The sequence below is a fragment of the Chrysoperla carnea genome, chromosome 1 (genome assembly GCF_905475395.1).
Source record: "Chrysoperla carnea chromosome 1, inChrCarn1.1, whole genome shotgun sequence".
In the NCBI taxonomy this organism is placed as follows: domain Eukaryota; kingdom Metazoa; phylum Arthropoda; class Insecta; order Neuroptera; family Chrysopidae; genus Chrysoperla; species Chrysoperla carnea.
Genome location: NC_058337.1, coordinates 120570013 through 120591404, shown reverse-complemented (window position 1 = coordinate 120591404; position 21392 = coordinate 120570013). Strand labels below are relative to the sequence as shown.

Sequence of the window (21392 nt, the reverse complement as noted above, 5' to 3'; positions counted from 1 at the left end):
TTTGAATGAAACTGTACAATAATATAGCTTATGCATCAGAGTAACAAATGAAGTATAATTTACAAGGATATATTAAAAAAATTAAACTTAGTATCTGTTGCATTTCACTTGGCCATATATGAGCATCATTTTGAACCATAAATTCGAGATTTCTGTAAAAAATGGTGAAAAATTCATGGCCACCTGTTCTATTACACTTATTGAATCAAGATTATAAAACATTTTAAAAAAAATTGAAATCTGTACATATATTTCAACTGTGTAAAACAATCCCTACCCCTATGTCGAGTGTTATTACAAGTACCATACCAGGGTAAAGAAGCAACTTTTCCAAAATAAATTCGTACAAATTATTCGTGTTTTTGCAACTTGTAACTAAACATCCATTTTAATTACAATAAAATTATTCCTAGTAACAAAATATAACGTTACAATTTTTGTAATAATGATATTCTCATAAAATCACGTTTTCTTAGGATCATCTTTAAATGGTGTATTCTCATGAATATCTTTTACAAGCAGGTAAATGTTTTAAATACGCCTTACGGTACTAAAATTATAAGTTTGTGTTTTTAACATATAAATTTTCTCAGATATAATTTGGAAAAAATATTCATTGGTTAAAAGCATGTCAAACATTTTTCTTTTAAGAAAATCATAATAAGTCAAACTCTTTCTTTCCATAAAATACATTTAAAGTGATGAAATAAATGGCATTTGTGTTTAAAAAAATAATTACAGGTATTTTCTTCAATTATTGATTTCCTCGGTGACAGTTAACGGCAATGTTTTATTTGAATTGACGATTTACCAACATAACGGGCTGGTTACTATAGCGAAGAAATAGTCTAAAATTAATAATAGTTCGCTTTGGTAAAGAGAAAGAGATGGAGAGAAATAACCGGAGAGAAATATCAAATTACAAAATAAACTCTAAATTAACCTATATAGTGTAATTAATATATATTTTTATATATACATACATCTAAACTGTGTAAATGACCATAGTTGTTAAACACACAGTATAAAAATATATTTAAAAAAAAAAAAAAAAATATCAAATATCTCCATGAAATAAAAATATTTGACATGTCCTACAATTTTTAACGGGTTTCACCCAATAAAATAATTATCATATTTATCATGAAAGAAACGAACAAAAAATGACTAATAGTTAATATATAATCGTTATCACAAGTTGAGTAATTATAATAATTTCAAGCAATAAGTGTAACAAAAGATTCACCATTAAAATATTCTAAAATTTAAAAGATTACAATTTTTGTATAAATAATAATGCAAGAAATTTTATTTAATTAGTTACAGATCATCAAAAAAAAGTAATTAGTAAAATCATTTAACAAAATTTTAATAACTTAAATTAAAAAATAACAAAAAATGAAGATACAATTAATAAACAAAATATTTATAATTAATAACGTTTTATTAATTATAACAATTGTGTTTACATCAGCAGATCCAGATCCATTAACATTGATAAACAGTAATGGTTTAGTCACTACGTATAGTTCTTCAGTACCGTACTCAGCAGCATTCATACAGCCACGGCCTCTGATCACTTATGGACAACAACCGATACAACCGATACAACAACTGCCACAACAACAACAACAACAACAGCAACAGCAACAGCTTCAACAATCACAGCAACAACAACAAGTTGTTACCTTACCTCAACAAGCTGTACAACAAATTCTTGGAGGCTTAAACAATAACAATATTATTAGTGGTTTTAATAAGAATTCCTGTCTGAAAGGTTATCTTGTATTGTTAACATCAGATAATACAAGTTGTAATTGTAATGGTAATTGTAATGGTAATTGCAATTGTAATAGCAATTGTAATGATAATTGTAATTGTGGTTGCAATAGTCAAAACACACCACCAGTATCAACAGTATCGAACTATCCAATATCATCGAATAGTGGCACACAACAGCAACAACAACAACAACAAGTAACAACTGGGACAAGTACATTCCCGGCAACAAGTGGACAGCAACAACAACAACAACAGCAACAAATAACAACTGGGACAAGTACATTCCCGGCAACAAGTGGACAGCAACAGCAACAACAACAACAGCAACAGCAAATTACAACTGGTATAACTCCAACTCAAACATATAATCCAACTGGAACAAGTATAACATATACCTCAACTAGTACAGTCGGTACAACGAGCTACGACCAAAATAATCAAAATAATTATGGAAATAGAGGTTACGCTATAGCTAATTCAGGAAGAAGTGGTTATACCACATTTCCCGGTTCTGGTACAGGAACAATAACGAATTCACCGCCTTCAGTGACTTCCACTGACATTGGTTCCACATACCAGCTACAACAACAGCAGCAACAGCAACAAATAACCTCTGGTCAAACTGCTACTCTACCATCAGGGCAATATGTTCCAAGTAATAATTATGGGCAGAATTATCCAAGCAAGAATTTCGAGTATGATAATAACAAATTCCTTGATATACCAATTGGACTTGGTTTAAATATTCTCAGCGTTGGTGATGCAAATGCTGCAGCTAGTTCTAGTGGAAATCCAATTGGAACAACTTCCTACGGAGGAAGTGGAGTACCAGCCTTTACAAGTCCTACACAAACTCAGCAGCAACAACAGCAACAACAACAGCAAATAACCTCTGGTCAAACTGCTACTCTACCATCAGGGCAATATGTTCCAAGTAATAATTATGGGCAGAATTATCCAAGCAAGAATTTCGAATATGATAATAACAAATTCCTTGACATACCAATTGGATTTGGTTTAAATTTGCTCAGCGTTGGTGATGCAAATGCTGCAGCTAGTTCTAGTGGAAATCCAATTGGAACAACTTCCTACGGAGGAAATGGAGTACCAGCCTTTACAAGTCAGCAACAACAACAGCAACAACAACAGCAAATAACCTCTGGTCAAACTGCTACTCTACCATCAGGGCAATATAATCCAAGTTATAATTATGGAAAGAATAAGCCAAGCAGTAATTGGGAATTTGATAATAACAAACTCATTGATATACCAATTGGATTGGGTTTAAATTTGCTCAGCGTTGGTGATGCAAATGCTGCAGCTAGTTCTAGTGGAAATCCAATTGGTACAACTTCTTACGGAGGAAGTGGAGTACCAGCCTTTGCAAGTCCTACACAAACTCAGCAACAACAACAGCAACAACAACAGCAAATAACCTCTGGTCAAACTGCTTCTCTACCATCAGGGCAATATAATCCAAGTTATAATTATGGAAAGAATGATGAATTTGATGGTAACAAATTCCTTGATATACCAATTGGACTTGGTTTAAATATTCTCAGCGTTGGTGATGCAAATGCTGCAGCTAGTTCTAGTGGAAATCCAATTGGAACAACTTCGTATGGAGCAAATGGAGTACCAGCCGTTAGGAGCTCTACACAAGCTCAGCAACAACAACAACAAATAACAACGCCTAATGGCGATAAACAAATACAACAACAGCAAATAACCTCTTCTCAAACTGCTGCTCTACCATCAGGGCAATATAATCCAAGTTATAATTATGGAAAGAATAAACCAAGCAGTAATTGGGAATTTGACAATAACAAACTCATTGATATACCAATTGATTTGGGTTTAAATTTGCTCAGCGTTGGTGATACAAATACTGCAGCTAGTTCTAGTGGAAATCCAATTGGAACAACTTCGTATGGAGCAAATGGAGTACCAGCCGTTACGAGCTCTACACAAGCTCAGCAACAACAACAAATAACAACGCCTAATGGCGATAAACAAATACAACAACAGCAAATAACCTCTTCTCAAACTGCTGCTCTACCATCAGGGCAATATAATCCAAGTAATAATTATGGAAAGAATGATGAATTCGATGGTAACAAATTCCTTGATATACCAATTGGACTGGGTTTAAATTTGCTCAGCGTTGGTGATACAAATGCTGTAGCTAATTCTAGTTGAAATCCAATTGGAACAACTTCGTAAGGAGGAAATGGAGTACCAGTCTTTACAACTACTACACAAACTCAGCACAACAACAAATAACAACGCCCATAAGAGAAGAAAAAATACAACAACAGCTAATAATCTCTTCTCAAACTGATATTGTTCCATCATGGCCAAATTATCCCAGCAGTAATTTTGAAAGTGATAATAACAGATTTCTTAATATACCTACCAGTACTTACTTTAAATTTACTCAGCGTTGGTAATGCGAATGCTATATCTTATTCTTGAGTGAATTATAATGGAAGCTATGGAAATATTCTAATAGTTTTACCTTGACATTTAGAATTAAATATTTTAAGTAAAGACTATTTCTAAAAATAGTCTTTAAAAAAAATAAAACTACATTACAAGCACATTTGTCATACTTATCTCGCTTTGGTAAGGGAAATTCGGTTGAGAGAACTTAACGAAGACGATGTCAAATATCTTTATGGAGTAAAAAATTGGACATTTTCTACAACTTTTCAACGGGTTTCATCTAATAAAATAATTATAATATTAATCATGAAAAAAATACAAAACAAATAAAAAACCAAAAAATGAATAATAATTAATATATAATTGTTATCACTAGTTGAATTATTATAATAATTACAAACAATTAGCGAACCAAAAGATTCGGCGTTAAAATATTCTAATATTCAAAAGATTACAAATTTTGTATAAATAATAATGCAAATAATTTTATTTAATTAGTTATGGGTCACAAAAAAAAAAAGGAATTAGTAAAATCATTTAACAAAATTTTATAACTTAAATTAACAATCAAAAAAATAATGATACAATTAATAAACAAAATATTTATAATTAATAATTTTTTATTAACAACAATTGTGTTAACATCAGCAGATCCAGATTCTTATACAATTATCAACAGTGATGGTTTAGTCACTACTGATAGTACTGCTGTACCGTACACAGAAAAATTTATACAACCACGGCGTTTGATCACGTTTGGCCAACAACTTATACAAGCGGCACAACAACAACAACAACAACAGCAAACGCAACAACGGCAACAACAACAAGTTGTTCAAACATTACCACAAGAAGTTGTACAACAAATTATTGAGGTTTTAAACAATAATAATATTATTAGTGGTTTCAATCAGACCTCATGTTTGGAAGGCTATCTAGTGTTGTTAACATCAGATAATTCAAGTTGTGATTGCAACAGTCAATATACACCACCAGAATTAACAGTGCTGAACTCTCCAACATCATCGAATAGTGGCGCAGAGCAGCAGGAGCAAACTAATGAAAATAATCTTGGAAATAGAGGTTACAGTTTCGTTAATATGCCAATAGCTGTTGCTCCAAATATGTTTAGTAATGGTGATGCAAACGTTGTAGCTAATTCTGGAGGACGTCCAGGCGGAAGTGATGGTAATAGTTTCATTAATGTACCAATTAGTTTTGGTATAAATGCATTCAGTAATGGCAGCGCAAATGCTGCAGCAAATTCTGGAGGACGTCCAGACGGAAGTGATAGTAATAGTTTCATTAATGTACCAATTAGTTTTGGTTTAAATGCATTCAGTAATGGCAGCGCAAATGCTGTAGCTAATTCCGGAGGCCGTCCAGACGGAAGTGATGGTAGTAGTTTCGTTAATGCACCAATGAGTTTAGGTTTAAATGCATTCAGTAATGGCAACGCAAACGCTGTAGCTAATTCTGGCGGAAGTCCAGACGGAAGTGACGGTAAAAGTTTCGCTAATGCACCAATGAGTTTAGGTTTAAATTCATTCAGTAATGGCAACGCAAACGCTGTAGCTAATTCTGGAGCACGTCCAGACGGAAGTGATGATAATTCTTTTATAAATATACCAGTTGCTATGGCAGGAAATATGGTTAGTAATGGTAATACAAACGTTGTAGCTAATTCTGGAGGACGTCCAGGCGAAAGTGATGGTAATAGTTTAGTTAATGCACCAATGAGTTTAGGTTTAAACTCATTCAGTAATGGCAACACAAACGCTATAGCTAACTCTGGAGGAAGTCCAGGCGAAAGTGAGGGTAATAGTTTAGTTAATGCACCAATGAGTTTAGGTTTAAATGCAATCAGTAATGGCAGCACAAATGCTGTAGCTAATTCTGGAGGACGTCCAAACGGAAGTGATGATAAGTCTTTTATGAATGTACCAGTAGCTATGGCTGGAAATATGCTTAGTAATGGTAATGCGAACGTTGTAGCTAATTCTGGTGGACGTCCAGACGGAAGTGATGGTAATAGTTTAGTTAATGCACCCATGAGTTTTGGTTTAAATGCAGTCAGTAATGGCAGCGCAAACTCTATAGCTAATTCTGGAGAAAGTGAAGGTAATAGTTTAGTTAATGCACCAATGAGTTTAGGTTTAAATGCACTCAGTAATGGCAGCACAAATGCTGTAGCTAATTCTGAAGCACGTCCTGACGGAAGTGATGGTAATAGTTTCGTTAATGCACCAATGAGTTTAGGTTTAAATGCAATCAGTAATGGCGACGCAAACGTTGAAGCTAATTCTGGAGCACGTCCAGGCGGAAGTGATGATAATTCTTTTATAAATGTACCAGTAGCTATGGCTGGAAATATGCTTAGTAATGGTAATGCGAACGTTGTAGCAAATTCTGGTGGACGTCCAGACGGAAGTGATGGTAATAGTTTAGTTAATGCACCCATGAGTTTTGGTTTAAATGCAGTCAGTAATGGCAGCGCAAATTCTGTAGCTAATTCTGGAGGACTTCCAGACGGAAGTGATGATAATTCTTTTATGAATGTACCAGTAGCTATTGCTGGCAATATGCTTAGTAGTGGTAATGCGAATGCTATATCTAATTCTTGAGTGAATTCTTGATTTTATGTAAAGGCAACACTTGCGTTGTTCATGACAATTCAATTGGTGCAACTTTGTATGGAAGAAATTTTCTACATACACCGAGTGTAAAAAATGATCATCCATAATACCGTTTAACACCAAAATTATTTTTTAAATCTAATTTTCTGAAATTCCATTATAATTAAATGATTTTGTAGAAAAATAAAATTTTCAAAATGTAATTTATATGTTTTTTTATTCATTATTTCAACTTTCTTTAAAACACAGCCAATTAATTACACAGGTCTGCAAGTTAAAAATTACACCGGATTTTTTAATTACTTCTTACATCATGTTCTGACATCAAATTGGACTTGGTTCTCCGGGTTCTTTTATAGTGAATTTAGATCCTAAAAGCTAAAAGGTAAGAGAGAGAGTAGCAGTTTAAACTAAAATTTTTTATTAAAATCATTTTTTCGAACATAGATAGCTGTCGGAGGAAATGTGACTTAAAATTTTACCCTTATTTCTTTTAATTGAAATCAAATACGAAATAAAATAATTAAAATATTAATAAATAAGTTTATCGATAATTGTAAGTCAAAGTCATGGACACAGGAGAATGTCCTCTATTATCCTTGACAACTTTTGGCTAAAAATGCGACATATTTTTTAGTCACATTTCCTCCGAAAGCTAATGATTGTCGAAAAAAATGATTTAAATAAAAAATGTCAGTTTTATATTTGGATCAACTTTCTAATTTAAAGTGTTATCCTGTCTTAGTATCTTCATTAGCCATTAAAGCAACCTGAAGAACTAGGTCAAATCTGTTGTCAGAAAATGATGTTCCCTATCAAACGCTTGTTTAAGTTATTTGCCATAATAGACTTAAATGGCCCACCCTACATTAATGAACTTTTATCACGTTGGTTTTCTTGCAAAACTCATCTGAAAAATCGAAAAATCGAGGAATCAAGGGGATAATAGAGGTAGGATACTATATCAGAAATACTGACTCAGAAGAAAACCTCGCAGTCTTGAAATCAGTTAATCATATCGCAACAGCTAAATGTACAGTACTGGATTAGTTTGTGATAATCTATCTATACGGGGAAACAGAAGACGAAAAGTGGAAAAGTACTTGAAGGAGCATAAGAAAATGCTTCAAAGGCAAAAAAGATAAACTTGTTACACAGGCATAACAAGTTGCAAAAGCAAGTCATTGTCATCCTAAATAATCTCCTTAATTAATCGAATTTTTGATTTTGGCTTTTTCAAACGAGTTTTGCAGGAAAATCTTACTTGATAGGAAATGATGGCATTTATTTTTGGATTCAGAACCCAAAATCAACATATAATTTAACAAAAAATAATAATGTACAAAATTTGGAATAGAGGTTGTACAGCAAATATTTTTCTATTGTCTCCCGCAAATAATAATTGTCCCTATCGTGTGACGTTATGGTCCGCAATTTTAAAACACCTATAGTAAGAAAAAACTTGGATCATAAAATTATTCTACAGTTTTATTTCCATAACAAACAAGCATAAATGGATAAAAAATACAAAATTATGAAAATCATTCCATCCGCTCATGAAGGTTGATCCGGACGGTACACGGTAATTTTTTATGAAAAAAAGTAAATAAAAACAAGTGAAAACAAACAATTGACTGAATGCATTGTTGAAATACCATGCATAGCCAGTATTGATTTCTTTATCACATAACACATACAAACATGTGACACATACATAACTGATAATCAAGTACAGTACATATTATAAAATTTCCGCCTAATTGGCGCCCTCACGGGTAAACAGTGATGATGAAAAAATGTTTCAAACAAAAGTTGTTTAATTTTTGATAAGGAACATTTTTTACATTTAAACTTTTGATCTATCTCTAACGGTTTACAAGATGGGTCCTACGGACCCAAGACCCAATTGACCTATGATGCTCATTTACGAACTTGACCTCACTTTTTACAACCTGAGTACGCTGTAAAAATTTCAGCTCGATATCTTTTTTCGTTTTTGAGTCATCGTGTCCACAGACGGACGGACTGACAACCGGAAATGGACTAATTAGGTGATTTTATGAACACCTATGACAAAATTTTTTTCCTAGCATCATTATTTTTCAGAGTTACAAACTTGGGACTAAACTTAATATACTATGTATATATCATATATACATGGTATAAAAACCCTACAGAAAAGAAATATATCTTACCTACTACATAAGTACTCTTTACTGTACAAAGTTGTTCAATAAGATGTTTCCATTAGGTTAGGTTAGGTTAGAGTGGCTGTCCTGGGGGAGGGGGGGCACACTTAGACCATAGGGTCCGATACCGTAAATGGGTTGGCCCATCCCCGGCAACTACTCCAGGAACCATTTGGAGCTGTTTAAGAACAGCAGGAGTGCTTTGACGTCGACTGACTTTAGGTCGGAGAGGTCGTCAAAGAGAGGCTGACTCAAGAGAAGATGAGACATTGTCTGATCCTCTTCACCACTGTGACAGCTCCTGCAATGTTTTCAGTAAACAGGAAACATTTTTCCGAAAAAGATGTTACCAATTACATAGGAAAGATACATTGTCCAAAACGTGTTACCACTTTAATAGTAGGTACGTGCATTTAAGCTACAAAGTCTACGGGGTACATCAGTTTACCCTACTCGTTACTATCCCTTTTATCTATTTAGTAGTTTAGTAATAAGGCTTAAATATACAGCGTTCTACAGTTCAACTCCATTGAACATTATCATAATCTTTACAATTCAAACAACATTTTCTCAATTCTAGCCCCGAAAAATGTAATTTCGTAAAGTAGTGTGTAAGAATTCTTTTTTTTATTTTTATTTGTTTCAATTCACTCACTATTTACCATTTTATTGGAGATAAAAAAACACATATCATCAAACTTATTATTTATGATGTCTGGGTGAAGTTCTTTCCCTTTAGGTATTGGAATAAGTATTGATACTGACTAAATTTTATTTATCTTTAACTCTTTGGCTAGTCAACCCTAGTAGCTTATTTGATAAAAGGTCAATTAATTCCGTACGCGGTATGTCTAGTAGCGTACGGAATTACAAAGACTCTCAAAATAATTGAGGAGCTGACCAATGAAATTATCAGCGGAAAATATAACCTATCGTTATGTAACTCTTTGGCTAGTCGATCGCTCTGGTTGTCTAATGGTTATATTCACGTAAGGCTTTAATCGTATTTAAATTTGTGATTCGTTACTTTTACGATTTATTTAGCTGGTTCAAGTAAATGTAAAATTTATTTGATTTTTGACCAAAAAGGAATACAAAAATTAGATTTCCAAAAATTTTATTTATATCGAAAATTTGCCATACGTAAACATGGTTTTTGGTATCTTTTGTGCTGGTTTGAAATTTTAAACCAAAACAACAACTTGATAAAATGTGGGAAAATATGAAGGATGATAGTCCTAGTTCACATCATTGCGCAAAACTTCGAAGAAACTGTAAGCATTAGAGGTAAGGCGTGCGTATCATCGTAGCATGCGTTTAGCGAAGAATACGCCATTGATTTTTTTGTGAGGCTTTTCTTAAAAATTAAACCTTAAAAATAACATTCGCCATGTTATAGCCAATAAATCCTCCCGAAACATGCGAAAAGTCATAGAAAATAACCTCGAACAAATAAACTATTGCAGAAAGTTCAAGAGCGCCGATTTGGCTGATATAATTTTTCATATTAAACGCAGTATACTTAATATTCGATTAATAAAAATGTAACTTTAAATGTTACATTTATTTTTTAAATTTATAAGTTTGGAAACTGATTTTGGATCATCCCCTATAAAAGTACTCCTTAGCTTAAATGTTTTATGGAACTTATAGAACAATGGCAGAAACTTGTTTACGCCAATACTCAAATATTAACTCAGTATTAAAAGTAAGCCGTCTGTCTATGAATTGTTTTTATCCCATGTATATGAAATATACCAAGGTATACTAAGCTTAGTCCCAAGTTTGTAAAGCTTGAAAATATTGATACTATGAAAAACATTTTGGTATAGTTATTATAGTTTTATTGTTATAAAAACACCTAATTAGTCCATTTCCGGTTGTCCGTCCGTCCTCAAAAACAAAAAAAGATATCAAGCTGAAATTTTACAGCGCACTCTGGACGTAAAAAGTGAGCTCAAGTTCGTAAATGAGCAACATAGGTCAATTGGGTCTTGGGTCCGTAGGACCCATCTTGTAAAGCGTTAGAGATTGAACAAAAGTTTTAATGTAAAAAATGTTCCTTATAAAAAAATAAACAACTTTTGTTTGAAACATTTTTGACAATTTGACAAATATCACTATTTACCCGAGAGAGCGCAAATTATGCGCAAATTGTATAGTATGTTTTATATGGGTATATCAGTTATATATGTGTGACATGTATGTATGTGTAATGTGACAGAGTAATCAACACTGTCTATACATAGTATTTCAACAATTTACTCAGTCAATTGTGTGTTTTCACTTATTATTAATCCAATGAAAAAAAAAAAACGAGAAAACTGTGGCTTCAACCCTAACTAGTAACTTATATGAACATATTAAATTTTTGTATGTCTTGCAAAGATTAGAATTGACGATTAGATAGCATGGACAAAACCACATATGTGTACTATATCCATACATTGTACATACATATACTTAGAAATACTTAGAACATTCTACGTATGACTGTATGCATGTATGTATATGTTACAGTCAAAACTCTTAATCGGTCAAAACTACTTTGTGTTTTTTTCCCAACAGTATTGTAAAAAAGTTTTGATTTATTGCACGGTACATACATATAAACTAAAATACATGCTTTGTAGTCAAATAATGTGTTATTTTAAGCTTTACAATACCACGCAACTACAAAAATATATAATATATTGTGTGCAAGTGCTGCTTATATATTTGATAATATAGATATCGCTCTTCAATCATCAATACTCTAACTATAGTTGTTTCTTTTCATCATCTTCGATGAACTAATAATTAAAATTTTGTTTTTATATCATCGACAACCTTATATTTTTATGTTATTATTATAAATTACAAGATTGTCTAAATATTTTAGATTGTTTTTATCACTCTTTCTAGATTTTTTGATATAGAAATATCCAATTGAAAACAACTTTGAACGATAAAATAATAATATAAAGCCCGATGACCTTGGGAATTTTTTCATCAAAAAATGTATTTATAAAGTTTTTTTGAAATCCCTAGTATTATTCAATCCTTGCATATCGCCTTAAGAGTACCACTTTTGACTGAAATAACCGTGCTAACTTGACCTCATTAAGGGCATGACCAACCCGTGGACAGTGAGTAAACGCAGTCACAGGGCTTACGTGATTTCTTTTTGTAGCGATTTATTTGACCGGAGTTGTTTTGGCTTTGGGTATTTTTGTGTCCAGTTGCTCTTACAAAAAGTTGTAATGATCGTTGTAGTTAAGGGTTTTGACTGTGACATATATATACACAACACACAACATAACCTCAAAAACATCCTCCTATTCTTTTCTCTTTATTTTGAAGAATTTACTATTTTTATTGTTAGTTAAAGTTGAGTTAAGTTGAGTTTGAGTACTATGCTGTATGTTGTTCTGGGTATGCTTGCTAGTATATGCTAGTTGAGAATGTTATAGTTGGTTTGATGAGAGGATCAGAAACACCCTGTTTTTCTCCAGCACATCATTGATATGGTATGGTATGTACCATAAAGATAACTACATACACTAACAACATATAGTAAGAGTCAGAAACGCTGAATTTTCGCGTCGTGTAGCTCAAACTTCTTGTATTACAATAATAGATTCTAGATTTCCCAAGCGGGGCATAGGTTCTCCATACATAAATGGACGGCTCATTTTGCGTGTTGTCCTCCACAAGACCTCAATAGAATAAACCCTTGGCCACCATTACTCAAAGATATATAATAGTCTAAGCAATTATGAAAATCGAAAATCAATAGGGGGTTGTCTGGAGACCTCAAATCTGATTTTTCACATCTTGGGTTCTGTTCATTAAAATTTGCTGAGTTGGATGTCGTTGGAATTCCTGTGTTTTATCTTCAAACCGATTTATGCCAATGTACACGTTTTACGATTGAAAATAAGTAATTCAAAGTCAAAATTTTTTCATAAGTTTCTTTTTGCATCGATTTTTCCAAATAGTTTGTAAATAGTGCATCTTCTTCTTCAAGAGACCATCAAGCTTTGTTTAGCTATTGTTTATCTTTATCTCTTGATTTAAACTCCAAATCTATCCTCAAAGTTAGTCTTTGGGATTGGCACTTTATGGATATGTCGCAGCCAACTATCTTTATTAGCCGTTCAATTAACAGCCTAGCCTTTTTACTAAACGATGCCGTTCAACTAGCGGCCCAAATATACTCAGGCATTCAATAAACCAGCAATACAAATGCCTTGGATCGATATCGTTTAATTATTTGCCTAGATAAGAGGTGCTCCCTTCAGGTTATGAACACTTCACCTGGCGCGCAGATCCACATTCTGTCATTCTGTTACACAATAATGTAACACGTTCATCTCAAGATAACCATCAAGCTACCCTGGCGCTGGGTATACATCGCCTCTCTGGTATTGTCATCGTCAACTTTATATATATTTTTCAGTTGAAACGAATAAGAGGATCGTCGGCAGATGATTTGTTCTACTATATACATTACTACTAAAATACAAATGACCTATTTTTTTTTAACTCGTTCATGTACAACTACTTTATGAGTCAGTGGAATTTATAAAAACTAAGAAAGATAGTAATGAGGTATATGAATCGAAATAGGCAAAACATCTTCTCTTTGTTTTTCCGAACACATTCAAAAATTATTAAAGAAGGACTTGCATGGAAATATTTTAGAACTAACATTTTACTTGAAGCAAGTTTGAATCTCTATGTCAAATTAGTTTGTCTTGTATCTATACGTAAGATTAGCATAAGATTTAGGTACTATACTATAATATTCGAATTTATCTACTCGTAGAATAATTGCCATAAAGTGCAACTTTACGGGAGTGAACATCTCTACTTCGGACTTAAAAAAAAAAAGAGAAGGTTTTCAATTTGACTATATTTTTAACCGACTTCAAAAAAAAGGAGAATGTTCTACATTCATCTGTAATCGACTTCAAATATAATAGTTGGTTCTCAAATCGGCTGAATTTTTCTTTTAAGTTTGTTACTTCAGATTTTTTGCCTAGATGAACCGATTTGAGTGATTTGAAAGCGGGTACTTTCCGTATGGTTCTACTTCAATTTGGATCCAGTTCTGATAATGACCTGCTTGAGAAAATCACATAAGTCTTAAATTGGCATTAAGGATGTGCGCGATAAATGGACGAATAACTCAATATAAGTGTACTTTAGATTCACTAAAAATCATAAAATAAAAGAATCTTTAACCAAAAAAAACCGACTCCAAAAAATAAGTATTCCAGAACAAATTCATGTGCACTAAAAAGTAAAAAAATAACGATAGTATAATGTAATTACAATTATTGTTATAATTGGAGTCGGTGTCACCCAAGTTACTGTATCAAACTGTTCTGTCACAGTTGTTTCCTCAAATTCAAGGTTGACTAGTTTGACAAAGGCAGAACAGTAACGGAGAAGATGAAACCTTGTTTCCTCCTCCCAAGCGTGACAGTTCCTGCAATCTCTTGATGCCCTAGGTACACAATTTTTCAGCGTACCTGCCGCCTAGATTTTTCTAATTTGAAGCGATATAAAATCTTCTAAACGCCATAAATTCTAAGTTATCGATTCTAAAGAGAGAGATACCTTTAGAATTGGTATCTTAGAGATACCAATTCTTCTTTGAGAATATCAATTCTAAATAGGAATCTAACATTAGAGCTAAACATATGTTGATATTGGTCTTGTAATTTTGCTGAAGTTGCTAAGATTGTAGAAGTTCTAGTACATCCGGTATCTTGAAAACTATGTGAAGGATATTTTTTGTTGTCGATAGACAGATAGCTCACATATTGTTAGGTTATATAACAAATATCATACAAACCATAAAAAAAAATTATGATTAGTCGTAATTCGAACCATATAAAAATTTTTCAATAAATAAATACAGATTGGTTCTATCTGTTCCATAATTATGATTTATAATACAGTGTGTTCAACTTTTACTTATTCGAACAATGTATAAGTGGTATTAATACATAAAATCTGATACCACTTGGGAAAGAAACTAAACACAATACAAGGATTTATTCATTTCTTAAAAAACAATAAATACTATACAGAAAAACCTCTTGAGAAGGGTAAAATCAATAATACAATTGGTTTTTTTTTTATTGACAATAAGATGGTATTTCTTTTTTCGAAAATGAGAGTAATTCTTTTCGACGATAGTAACTATAGTTGGATTGTTTTCTCTAGAAAAAACATCAGAAAAATTTTTTTGACAAAAATACTATGAGCTGTGTTTTAATAGTCTTGGATGAAAATCGAAAATCAATAGGGGGTTGTCTGGAGACCTCAAATCTGATTTTTCACATCTTGGGTTCTGTTCATTAAAATTTGCTGAGTTGGATGTCGTTGGAATTCCTGTGTTTTATCTTCAAACCGATTTATGCCAATGTACACGTTTTACGATTGAAAATAAGTAATTCAAAGTCAAAATTTTTTCATAAGTTTCTTTTTGCATCGATTTTATAATCGAAAATACTATGAGCTGTGTTTTAATAGTCTTGGATAAATAAGTCAAAATTAAAACAAAATTTTAGAGTTACAGAATGTAATACCGATTCGCTATCACAACCTTTTTCAAGCCTACTGCACGGGGAGCTCAAATTGGGTGTATATACAGAGTTTGGCAAGTTATATACATAGAACGCACATATTTCTCCTGGGATTATTTTCCTTTGTCTAGTGTATATTTTTTCTAATAGGTCTTTCCCAAATATTTGCAGTTCTGTATGTGACCTATATTTATTTTGTATGGGGGACTTGGACAAAAATGATAAAAATGATATAAAAATGGACATAAAGTTTGAAACGATAACCTTTAGCTTCAAATAAAAATTGGAAGGTTGTATTACTTATTTGAGGTGTATAAATCTGCTTATGTATAGCATTGTGGACTGTTGTGAAACCGTCCAACGTTTTGGAAGAACGAAATTAAGTCAGTGATTAAACTTGGCTGTGCGAATATGTAATAAATATAGAACGTGATTTCTATGGCAACTGTTTTTATATGTAAATGTGTAGTTATCGGTACTCGGTAAAATAAATAGTCGATATAAAGAGTCCAGTAAGAACAGTCTATATGAAGAGCTCTCTACGGACAGTCATTGTGGATGGTTGATACAACAGTGAAGTGTGAATTATTTTTAAACATAATGGTAACCAAGATATATATTTGGTAATCAAGATTGTGATCGATTGAGATCGAACCTACGAGGAGTAGCACGTTACAATATATTCACAAGCCTTTCGTTGTTCGAATAAGACGCGAAGATATTACACAAATAATTGAGAAACTTACAAACAACAGAACTGGTCGAGAGATAAGGTGCTAGACCTAATATCTAGAGTGATCATTGTGTACTATTTCACTTTAACCCCCGGACCAAAAAAGTGGTGTTATAAGTTTGATCGCTATGCGTGTCTGTCTGTGGCATCGTAGCGCCTAAACAGAGGAACCGATTTGGATTTTTTATTTCGGTTGAAAGGTAATTTAATGGGGAGTATTCTTAGCTATGTTTCAAGTGCGAGTTAAGGGTTCCGTACCCTAAACAACTAAAAATTAGGCGATGATCCTCAAAATCGATTCAGTTTGGAGAAGGCTCTAAGGAAAAAGGTTATTTAATGGAAAATGTTCTTAGATACGTTTCAAATCCGAATTTAGGATTCCGTACCTGAAAAATTTTTGGGTGCCTTTTATTTTTGTAAATTTTACTTGTTTAATTATGTTGCATAATGTGTTACTATTCGTTGTGTGCGTTGCGTCATGGTAGGGGCAATAAAACCGATGTCAGCGCTTCCAGTGAAAAATTTTGGCGTTCAAGGAGGCTTTTATGACTAATTTGCAATTCTTTACATGTTAATATTATAGAAAATGTCAAATTAAAATTAATTAATTAAACTTAATGCATTAAAAATTGTAAATATAAGAAATTAAATTGCACAAATATTATTTTTCAAATTTAAATTATCATAATTATTTATTTAAATTTGTGAGACAATAATATTAAATTTTCAATGTAAGTCATAAATGCAATTCATACAATTATATAATTAAAGTAGTGTATCGTTACCATGGAAACGCCTCCAATAAAACTCACACACGGTGCGAATAGCAAAAGCTAATAAAAATATCATGTATATAATGAGAAATGTACGTTTGTGTGTTTCCAATTAAAAATATATACATTCATTTTTTAAAAACACAAACATTTTATTTGACATTTGCTCTACAATTTTCTATTTAAGTTAAAGTTTGTACCATTCGGTCTCTATAAGAAAATGAGTGACGTTTTTCATTATTATTTATATTGAATTGTTGAGAAAACTGTAGTACCTACTGCCAACTGTAATATAGGTACCTATACAACAATCAAACATTTCAGTTTGTTTATATATTTATTTGTTTTTGTGTATTGTTGATGTTGATTGTAGTATACTAAAGTTTATTATTTGTTTGTAAAATACTTGAAAATTGAAACAAAACATTGTTACATGTATTTTCCAATTTCTACAGTTTTCTATACTGTAAGTCATCGTCAGAATCGTTAGATGAGTTCTGGCAGGCTGTAATAGGTATAAATCTGGTGTACATGTTTTTAGAATTATTTATTAATTTTGTCTGTTTATTAAATTTTGTATACAAATTTAAATATCAAAATTGATTTTCGATTATTATTACAATGGCGTTAACTATACTCTCAACTAACTTGTTAAGGTAATCTTAATTAAAGAAAATTGAAAAAAGTACATAGATACCTACGAGAACTCGAACCCGAGCCTCTTGAAGTCATGCCAAGCGCCATTGCCAACGAATTTTCGTCTTTGTTTGTAAAAATTGCACACTATGCCTAGAGCGTATATGGTCCAGTTGGCTAAGGTTCTTGACATGAATTCAAGTGACCCGAGTGCAATTCCTAATACTTGAACGGAATGCTCATGTGTGAGTGTAATTTAGTATGTAGGATTGCTTACGATATATAGCGGTTAATTTTAGCAATTTGGAAGGAATATCTGGGTAAACATGCTTTTTTCACCGTTTTTACGATTTTGCATATGATAAAAGCCCCTACAAATTAAGCTAGAGAATATTTAGATTGCATCTTATCAAGAAAGTGTTGCTGAAAATAAAGAAATAAAGGTATTTTGGAAATGTCAAGTTTCGAATCCCCGTTACCCCTTTTTATGTCGAAGATACATTTATTTTCGCGGTTCTGACGGCACAATTCTTCGTCCCATAAAATTACGTCAAAATTTAGCAAGATATTTGCAAGCTTCCCAGCTTCTCCCCCTCTTTTATCTACAAAAATCATGAATTTTCGTAGTTTTTAAGGTATTTCACACAACCGGCAAAGTTTCTTCGAATGAAGCTAGACAATTGCATATTTATTTATAGAATTGAGTTAAAATGAGTATCTTTTGGTAGTGTTCACTCTTCGATCCCCAGCCTTATATGTTAACATTTCATGAAGACAAAAATGAAAAGACAAGAATTGCATTTCAAAGGGAAATATTTTATAATAAAAATCATCTAAGAAGTCGAAAATATGACCTTAGTAGTGGAGCTTCGTTTCTCAGGTTGTTTTTTTTTTTTAATTCTTACAAGAAAAGAAACGCAAAAACCTGTTTTCAGATACTCAATAATTACCAAAGTATCAGACTTCGCTTATTTGTTTTGTGGTGTGTCGGAAAAAACGATTTTTAAAATATACGCTAGATTTATACCTATAAGGAAATATTTTGTACACCGGAAACAACAAATTCAACAATAAGTTATGTAATCATCTTGTTTTGCCTTCACTTACTTGCTTCATTTGTCTTTGTTGTTGTTGTTCGCCATTGTTCGAATATATTTCAGAATCTATATTGTTTCAGTTCGAAGTCAAATCACATGGCCTTGTCATGTGTATATTTGGTTATTATCAAAAAAGTTTCACTTTGTATATATATATATTTTATTATTATGTGAGAAGACATCAAGTATACTTATCAAAATTTTACTTTTCCCACTTTTGTATATTATTTCTTTATAGAATTTTCTAACATTTCATGATAGGAAGAAAATATATAGGGTGGTTCAAATAATAACAGAAGGACTTAAGGATGCATCCATAAATCACATGGCCCGGTCAATATCTACGTTGAGCTAAGATGAGCTACGTAATTTTCTTGATACTTCATTTCAAACATTGGGTACTTTTATATTTTCTGGATTGATCTGTAAATTACTTATTTTTTTGAGATTTAAAGACCAACAACCAATCTGATTACGTGTAGCTCATTCTAAGTAAGGTATGAAAAAGAGAAACAGCGCTTCTATGGCAAACCAATCTCATGCGAGCAAAGCAAGCTCTTAAGTGCCAAGACATCCATAGAAGCTTTAAAAAGTAAAAGGGCTTAAGAGAGTCCAGCAGGGTCAGACAATATCAAGGAATAGTCAAAGTCAAAAGAATATATCAGCGTTCTGGTGAATAACGACTAGTATATAATAATTTTACTTTACTTTTATTAATAATAATATTTAAAAAAATCAAAAAGAAAAAATTAACCTTTCACATCTTTGATGATGCACTGACTAACTGAAACTTGAAACATAGCATAATAAAAAATATAAACAACAATGACACTTTGTAGAATAAAATACACTGAACTGGAAACAAGTGAAGAAATATATGGAGGATTCGAGCAAATCGACACCTTCCTCTATCGATCGGTGATTTCCCAAGGCAAGCTGGTATTCATATTCTGAATTACATTCTATTATCTCGGAAAACAGTTATTTAATTCATATTAAATTACGATGAGTTCCAAAATTTTTATTCCGACATTACTTCTCTGCACCATTTATAAATTTGTGTGAAGTTGAAATTTTGCTAGCCAACTTTGACCTACCTAAAAATCAATAATTTTTCAATACAATCTAGGAGTGATTTCAAAACCTTTACACTTACTGAAAATTCCAAAAAATCAATTTGAAGAGCTGAGTGAAAAAGCTCAAATAATGTGTGAATGTAAAAATTTCAGTTCAGTGTTCAAAATTATGGAAATATGACTCTCTATTTCTAGTTCATTTTCACTGTATATAAATATTATAATGAGCTATATTTAACTAGATAGCTGACAAACAAGAGTTGGAAAGAGCTGGTTAACATCAAGTTTGCTTAAGTGTATGCATCATATATATATATATACTGCCGTATAATATAATATAAAATAATAATACATTTATATACAGAAAGTTTCGGAAAAATGGGCATGAAAATGGACAGTATGCCACCAAAAAATGTTTTAAGTCTTTAAATCCATTCTAGGACTATGTGATATACTTTTAACTGTTCTGAAACCCACCATTGAAAATTTTTTTTTCTAAATTGCAAAGACATCAATTTTAAGCGAATCCGTCGATCAATCGACGAAATTAAAAAAATAGGGGGGCAATAAATCATTGAAGTAAATTCAGAGAATGCAAGCCTAAACACCTGAAGCAATCTCGATATCCACGGGGCCAAAAATAACGCTTATTCAAAAGGATTCAATTTCATTCGACGAAGTAGATGTAAAATACAAATGCCTTCCTTTTTTCTAGTATACATATATTTCCTTGTAATCACTGCATAGTAAAGATTTACTGTAGTATATTTAGTATCAGCATTGCACCCGTGCGAAGCCGGGGCGGGTCGTTAGTTAGTAAACATTATACACCAATTTTACTGGAACAGCTTGTATTCTTTATATATTGATGTTTATTAATATTTATTGAAGTACTGTCATATGTAATTGATTTAAGCTTTGCATAAAAAACTCACAGGAATTATTAACTTCAAAAATTTTTCTTTAGTTATTTTTCTCATCGACATAACATCGACATTTTATATAAAGGCTGATCCTTGTTCAGTTTCCTATATGTTTGTAACTCTGTAAAATAAAATGCTGATCCTTGTTCAGTTTCCTATATGTTTGTAACTCTGTAAAATAGAATGCTGTGAATAGTTTCGATGATTTTAAACGTCAAATATTAGTATGAAATATTTCATTTATGATATGTATCGTTTAACTAACGCTCAACAACGATCAATGCTCAAAATGCTCACTTGCTTTACAGAAATAACACTTCTGTAAAAACTCGAGCGAACAATGCACAACATTGTGCGAAAGTTCGTGAAAATGCAAGAACATTGGAGACAAGGTAAGACGTGTGTATTATTGGATTTCTTTTTGTGAAGTTTTCGCAAGAGTAATAAACCGCTGCAGAAGGTGCAGAAGCGACCATTTCCCAGACATCATTTTTCATATTAAATGGAGTATACTAAATATT

General features: G+C 32.2%; 2 protein-coding genes across 3 annotated transcripts; both read left to right on the top strand.

Annotated features, from left to right (window-relative positions):
* Nucleotides 1–1338: 1338 nt before the first annotated feature.
* On the top strand, nt 1339–4558 carry LOC123306211 (putative uncharacterized protein DDB_G0282129). Its single transcript, XM_044888129.1, has 2 exons — nt 1339–1977; nt 2020–4558. The coding sequence occupies exons 1-2, from the start codon at nt 1399–1401 to the stop codon at nt 3979–3981; spliced, it is 2541 nt and encodes an 846-aa protein (XP_044744064.1). The 5' UTR covers nt 1339–1398; the 3' UTR covers nt 3982–4558.
* A 216-nt stretch (nt 4559–4774) lies between these two features.
* LOC123306216 (probable serine/threonine-protein kinase DDB_G0282963) lies at nt 4775–7191 on the top strand. Of its 2 annotated transcripts, XM_044888142.1 has the most exons (3): nt 4775–6045; nt 6349–6387; nt 6493–7191. In XM_044888142.1, the coding sequence occupies exons 1-3, from the start codon at nt 4806–4808 to the stop codon at nt 6849–6851; spliced, it is 1638 nt and encodes a 545-aa protein (XP_044744077.1). In that variant the 5' UTR covers nt 4775–4805; the 3' UTR covers nt 6852–7191. The 2 variants fall into 2 exon arrangements, with proteins under 2 accessions (XP_044744077.1, XP_044744076.1); XM_044888141.1 differs by having other exon boundaries at nt 4775–6387; nt 6493–7189.
* Nucleotides 7192–21392: the final 14201 nt, after the last annotated feature.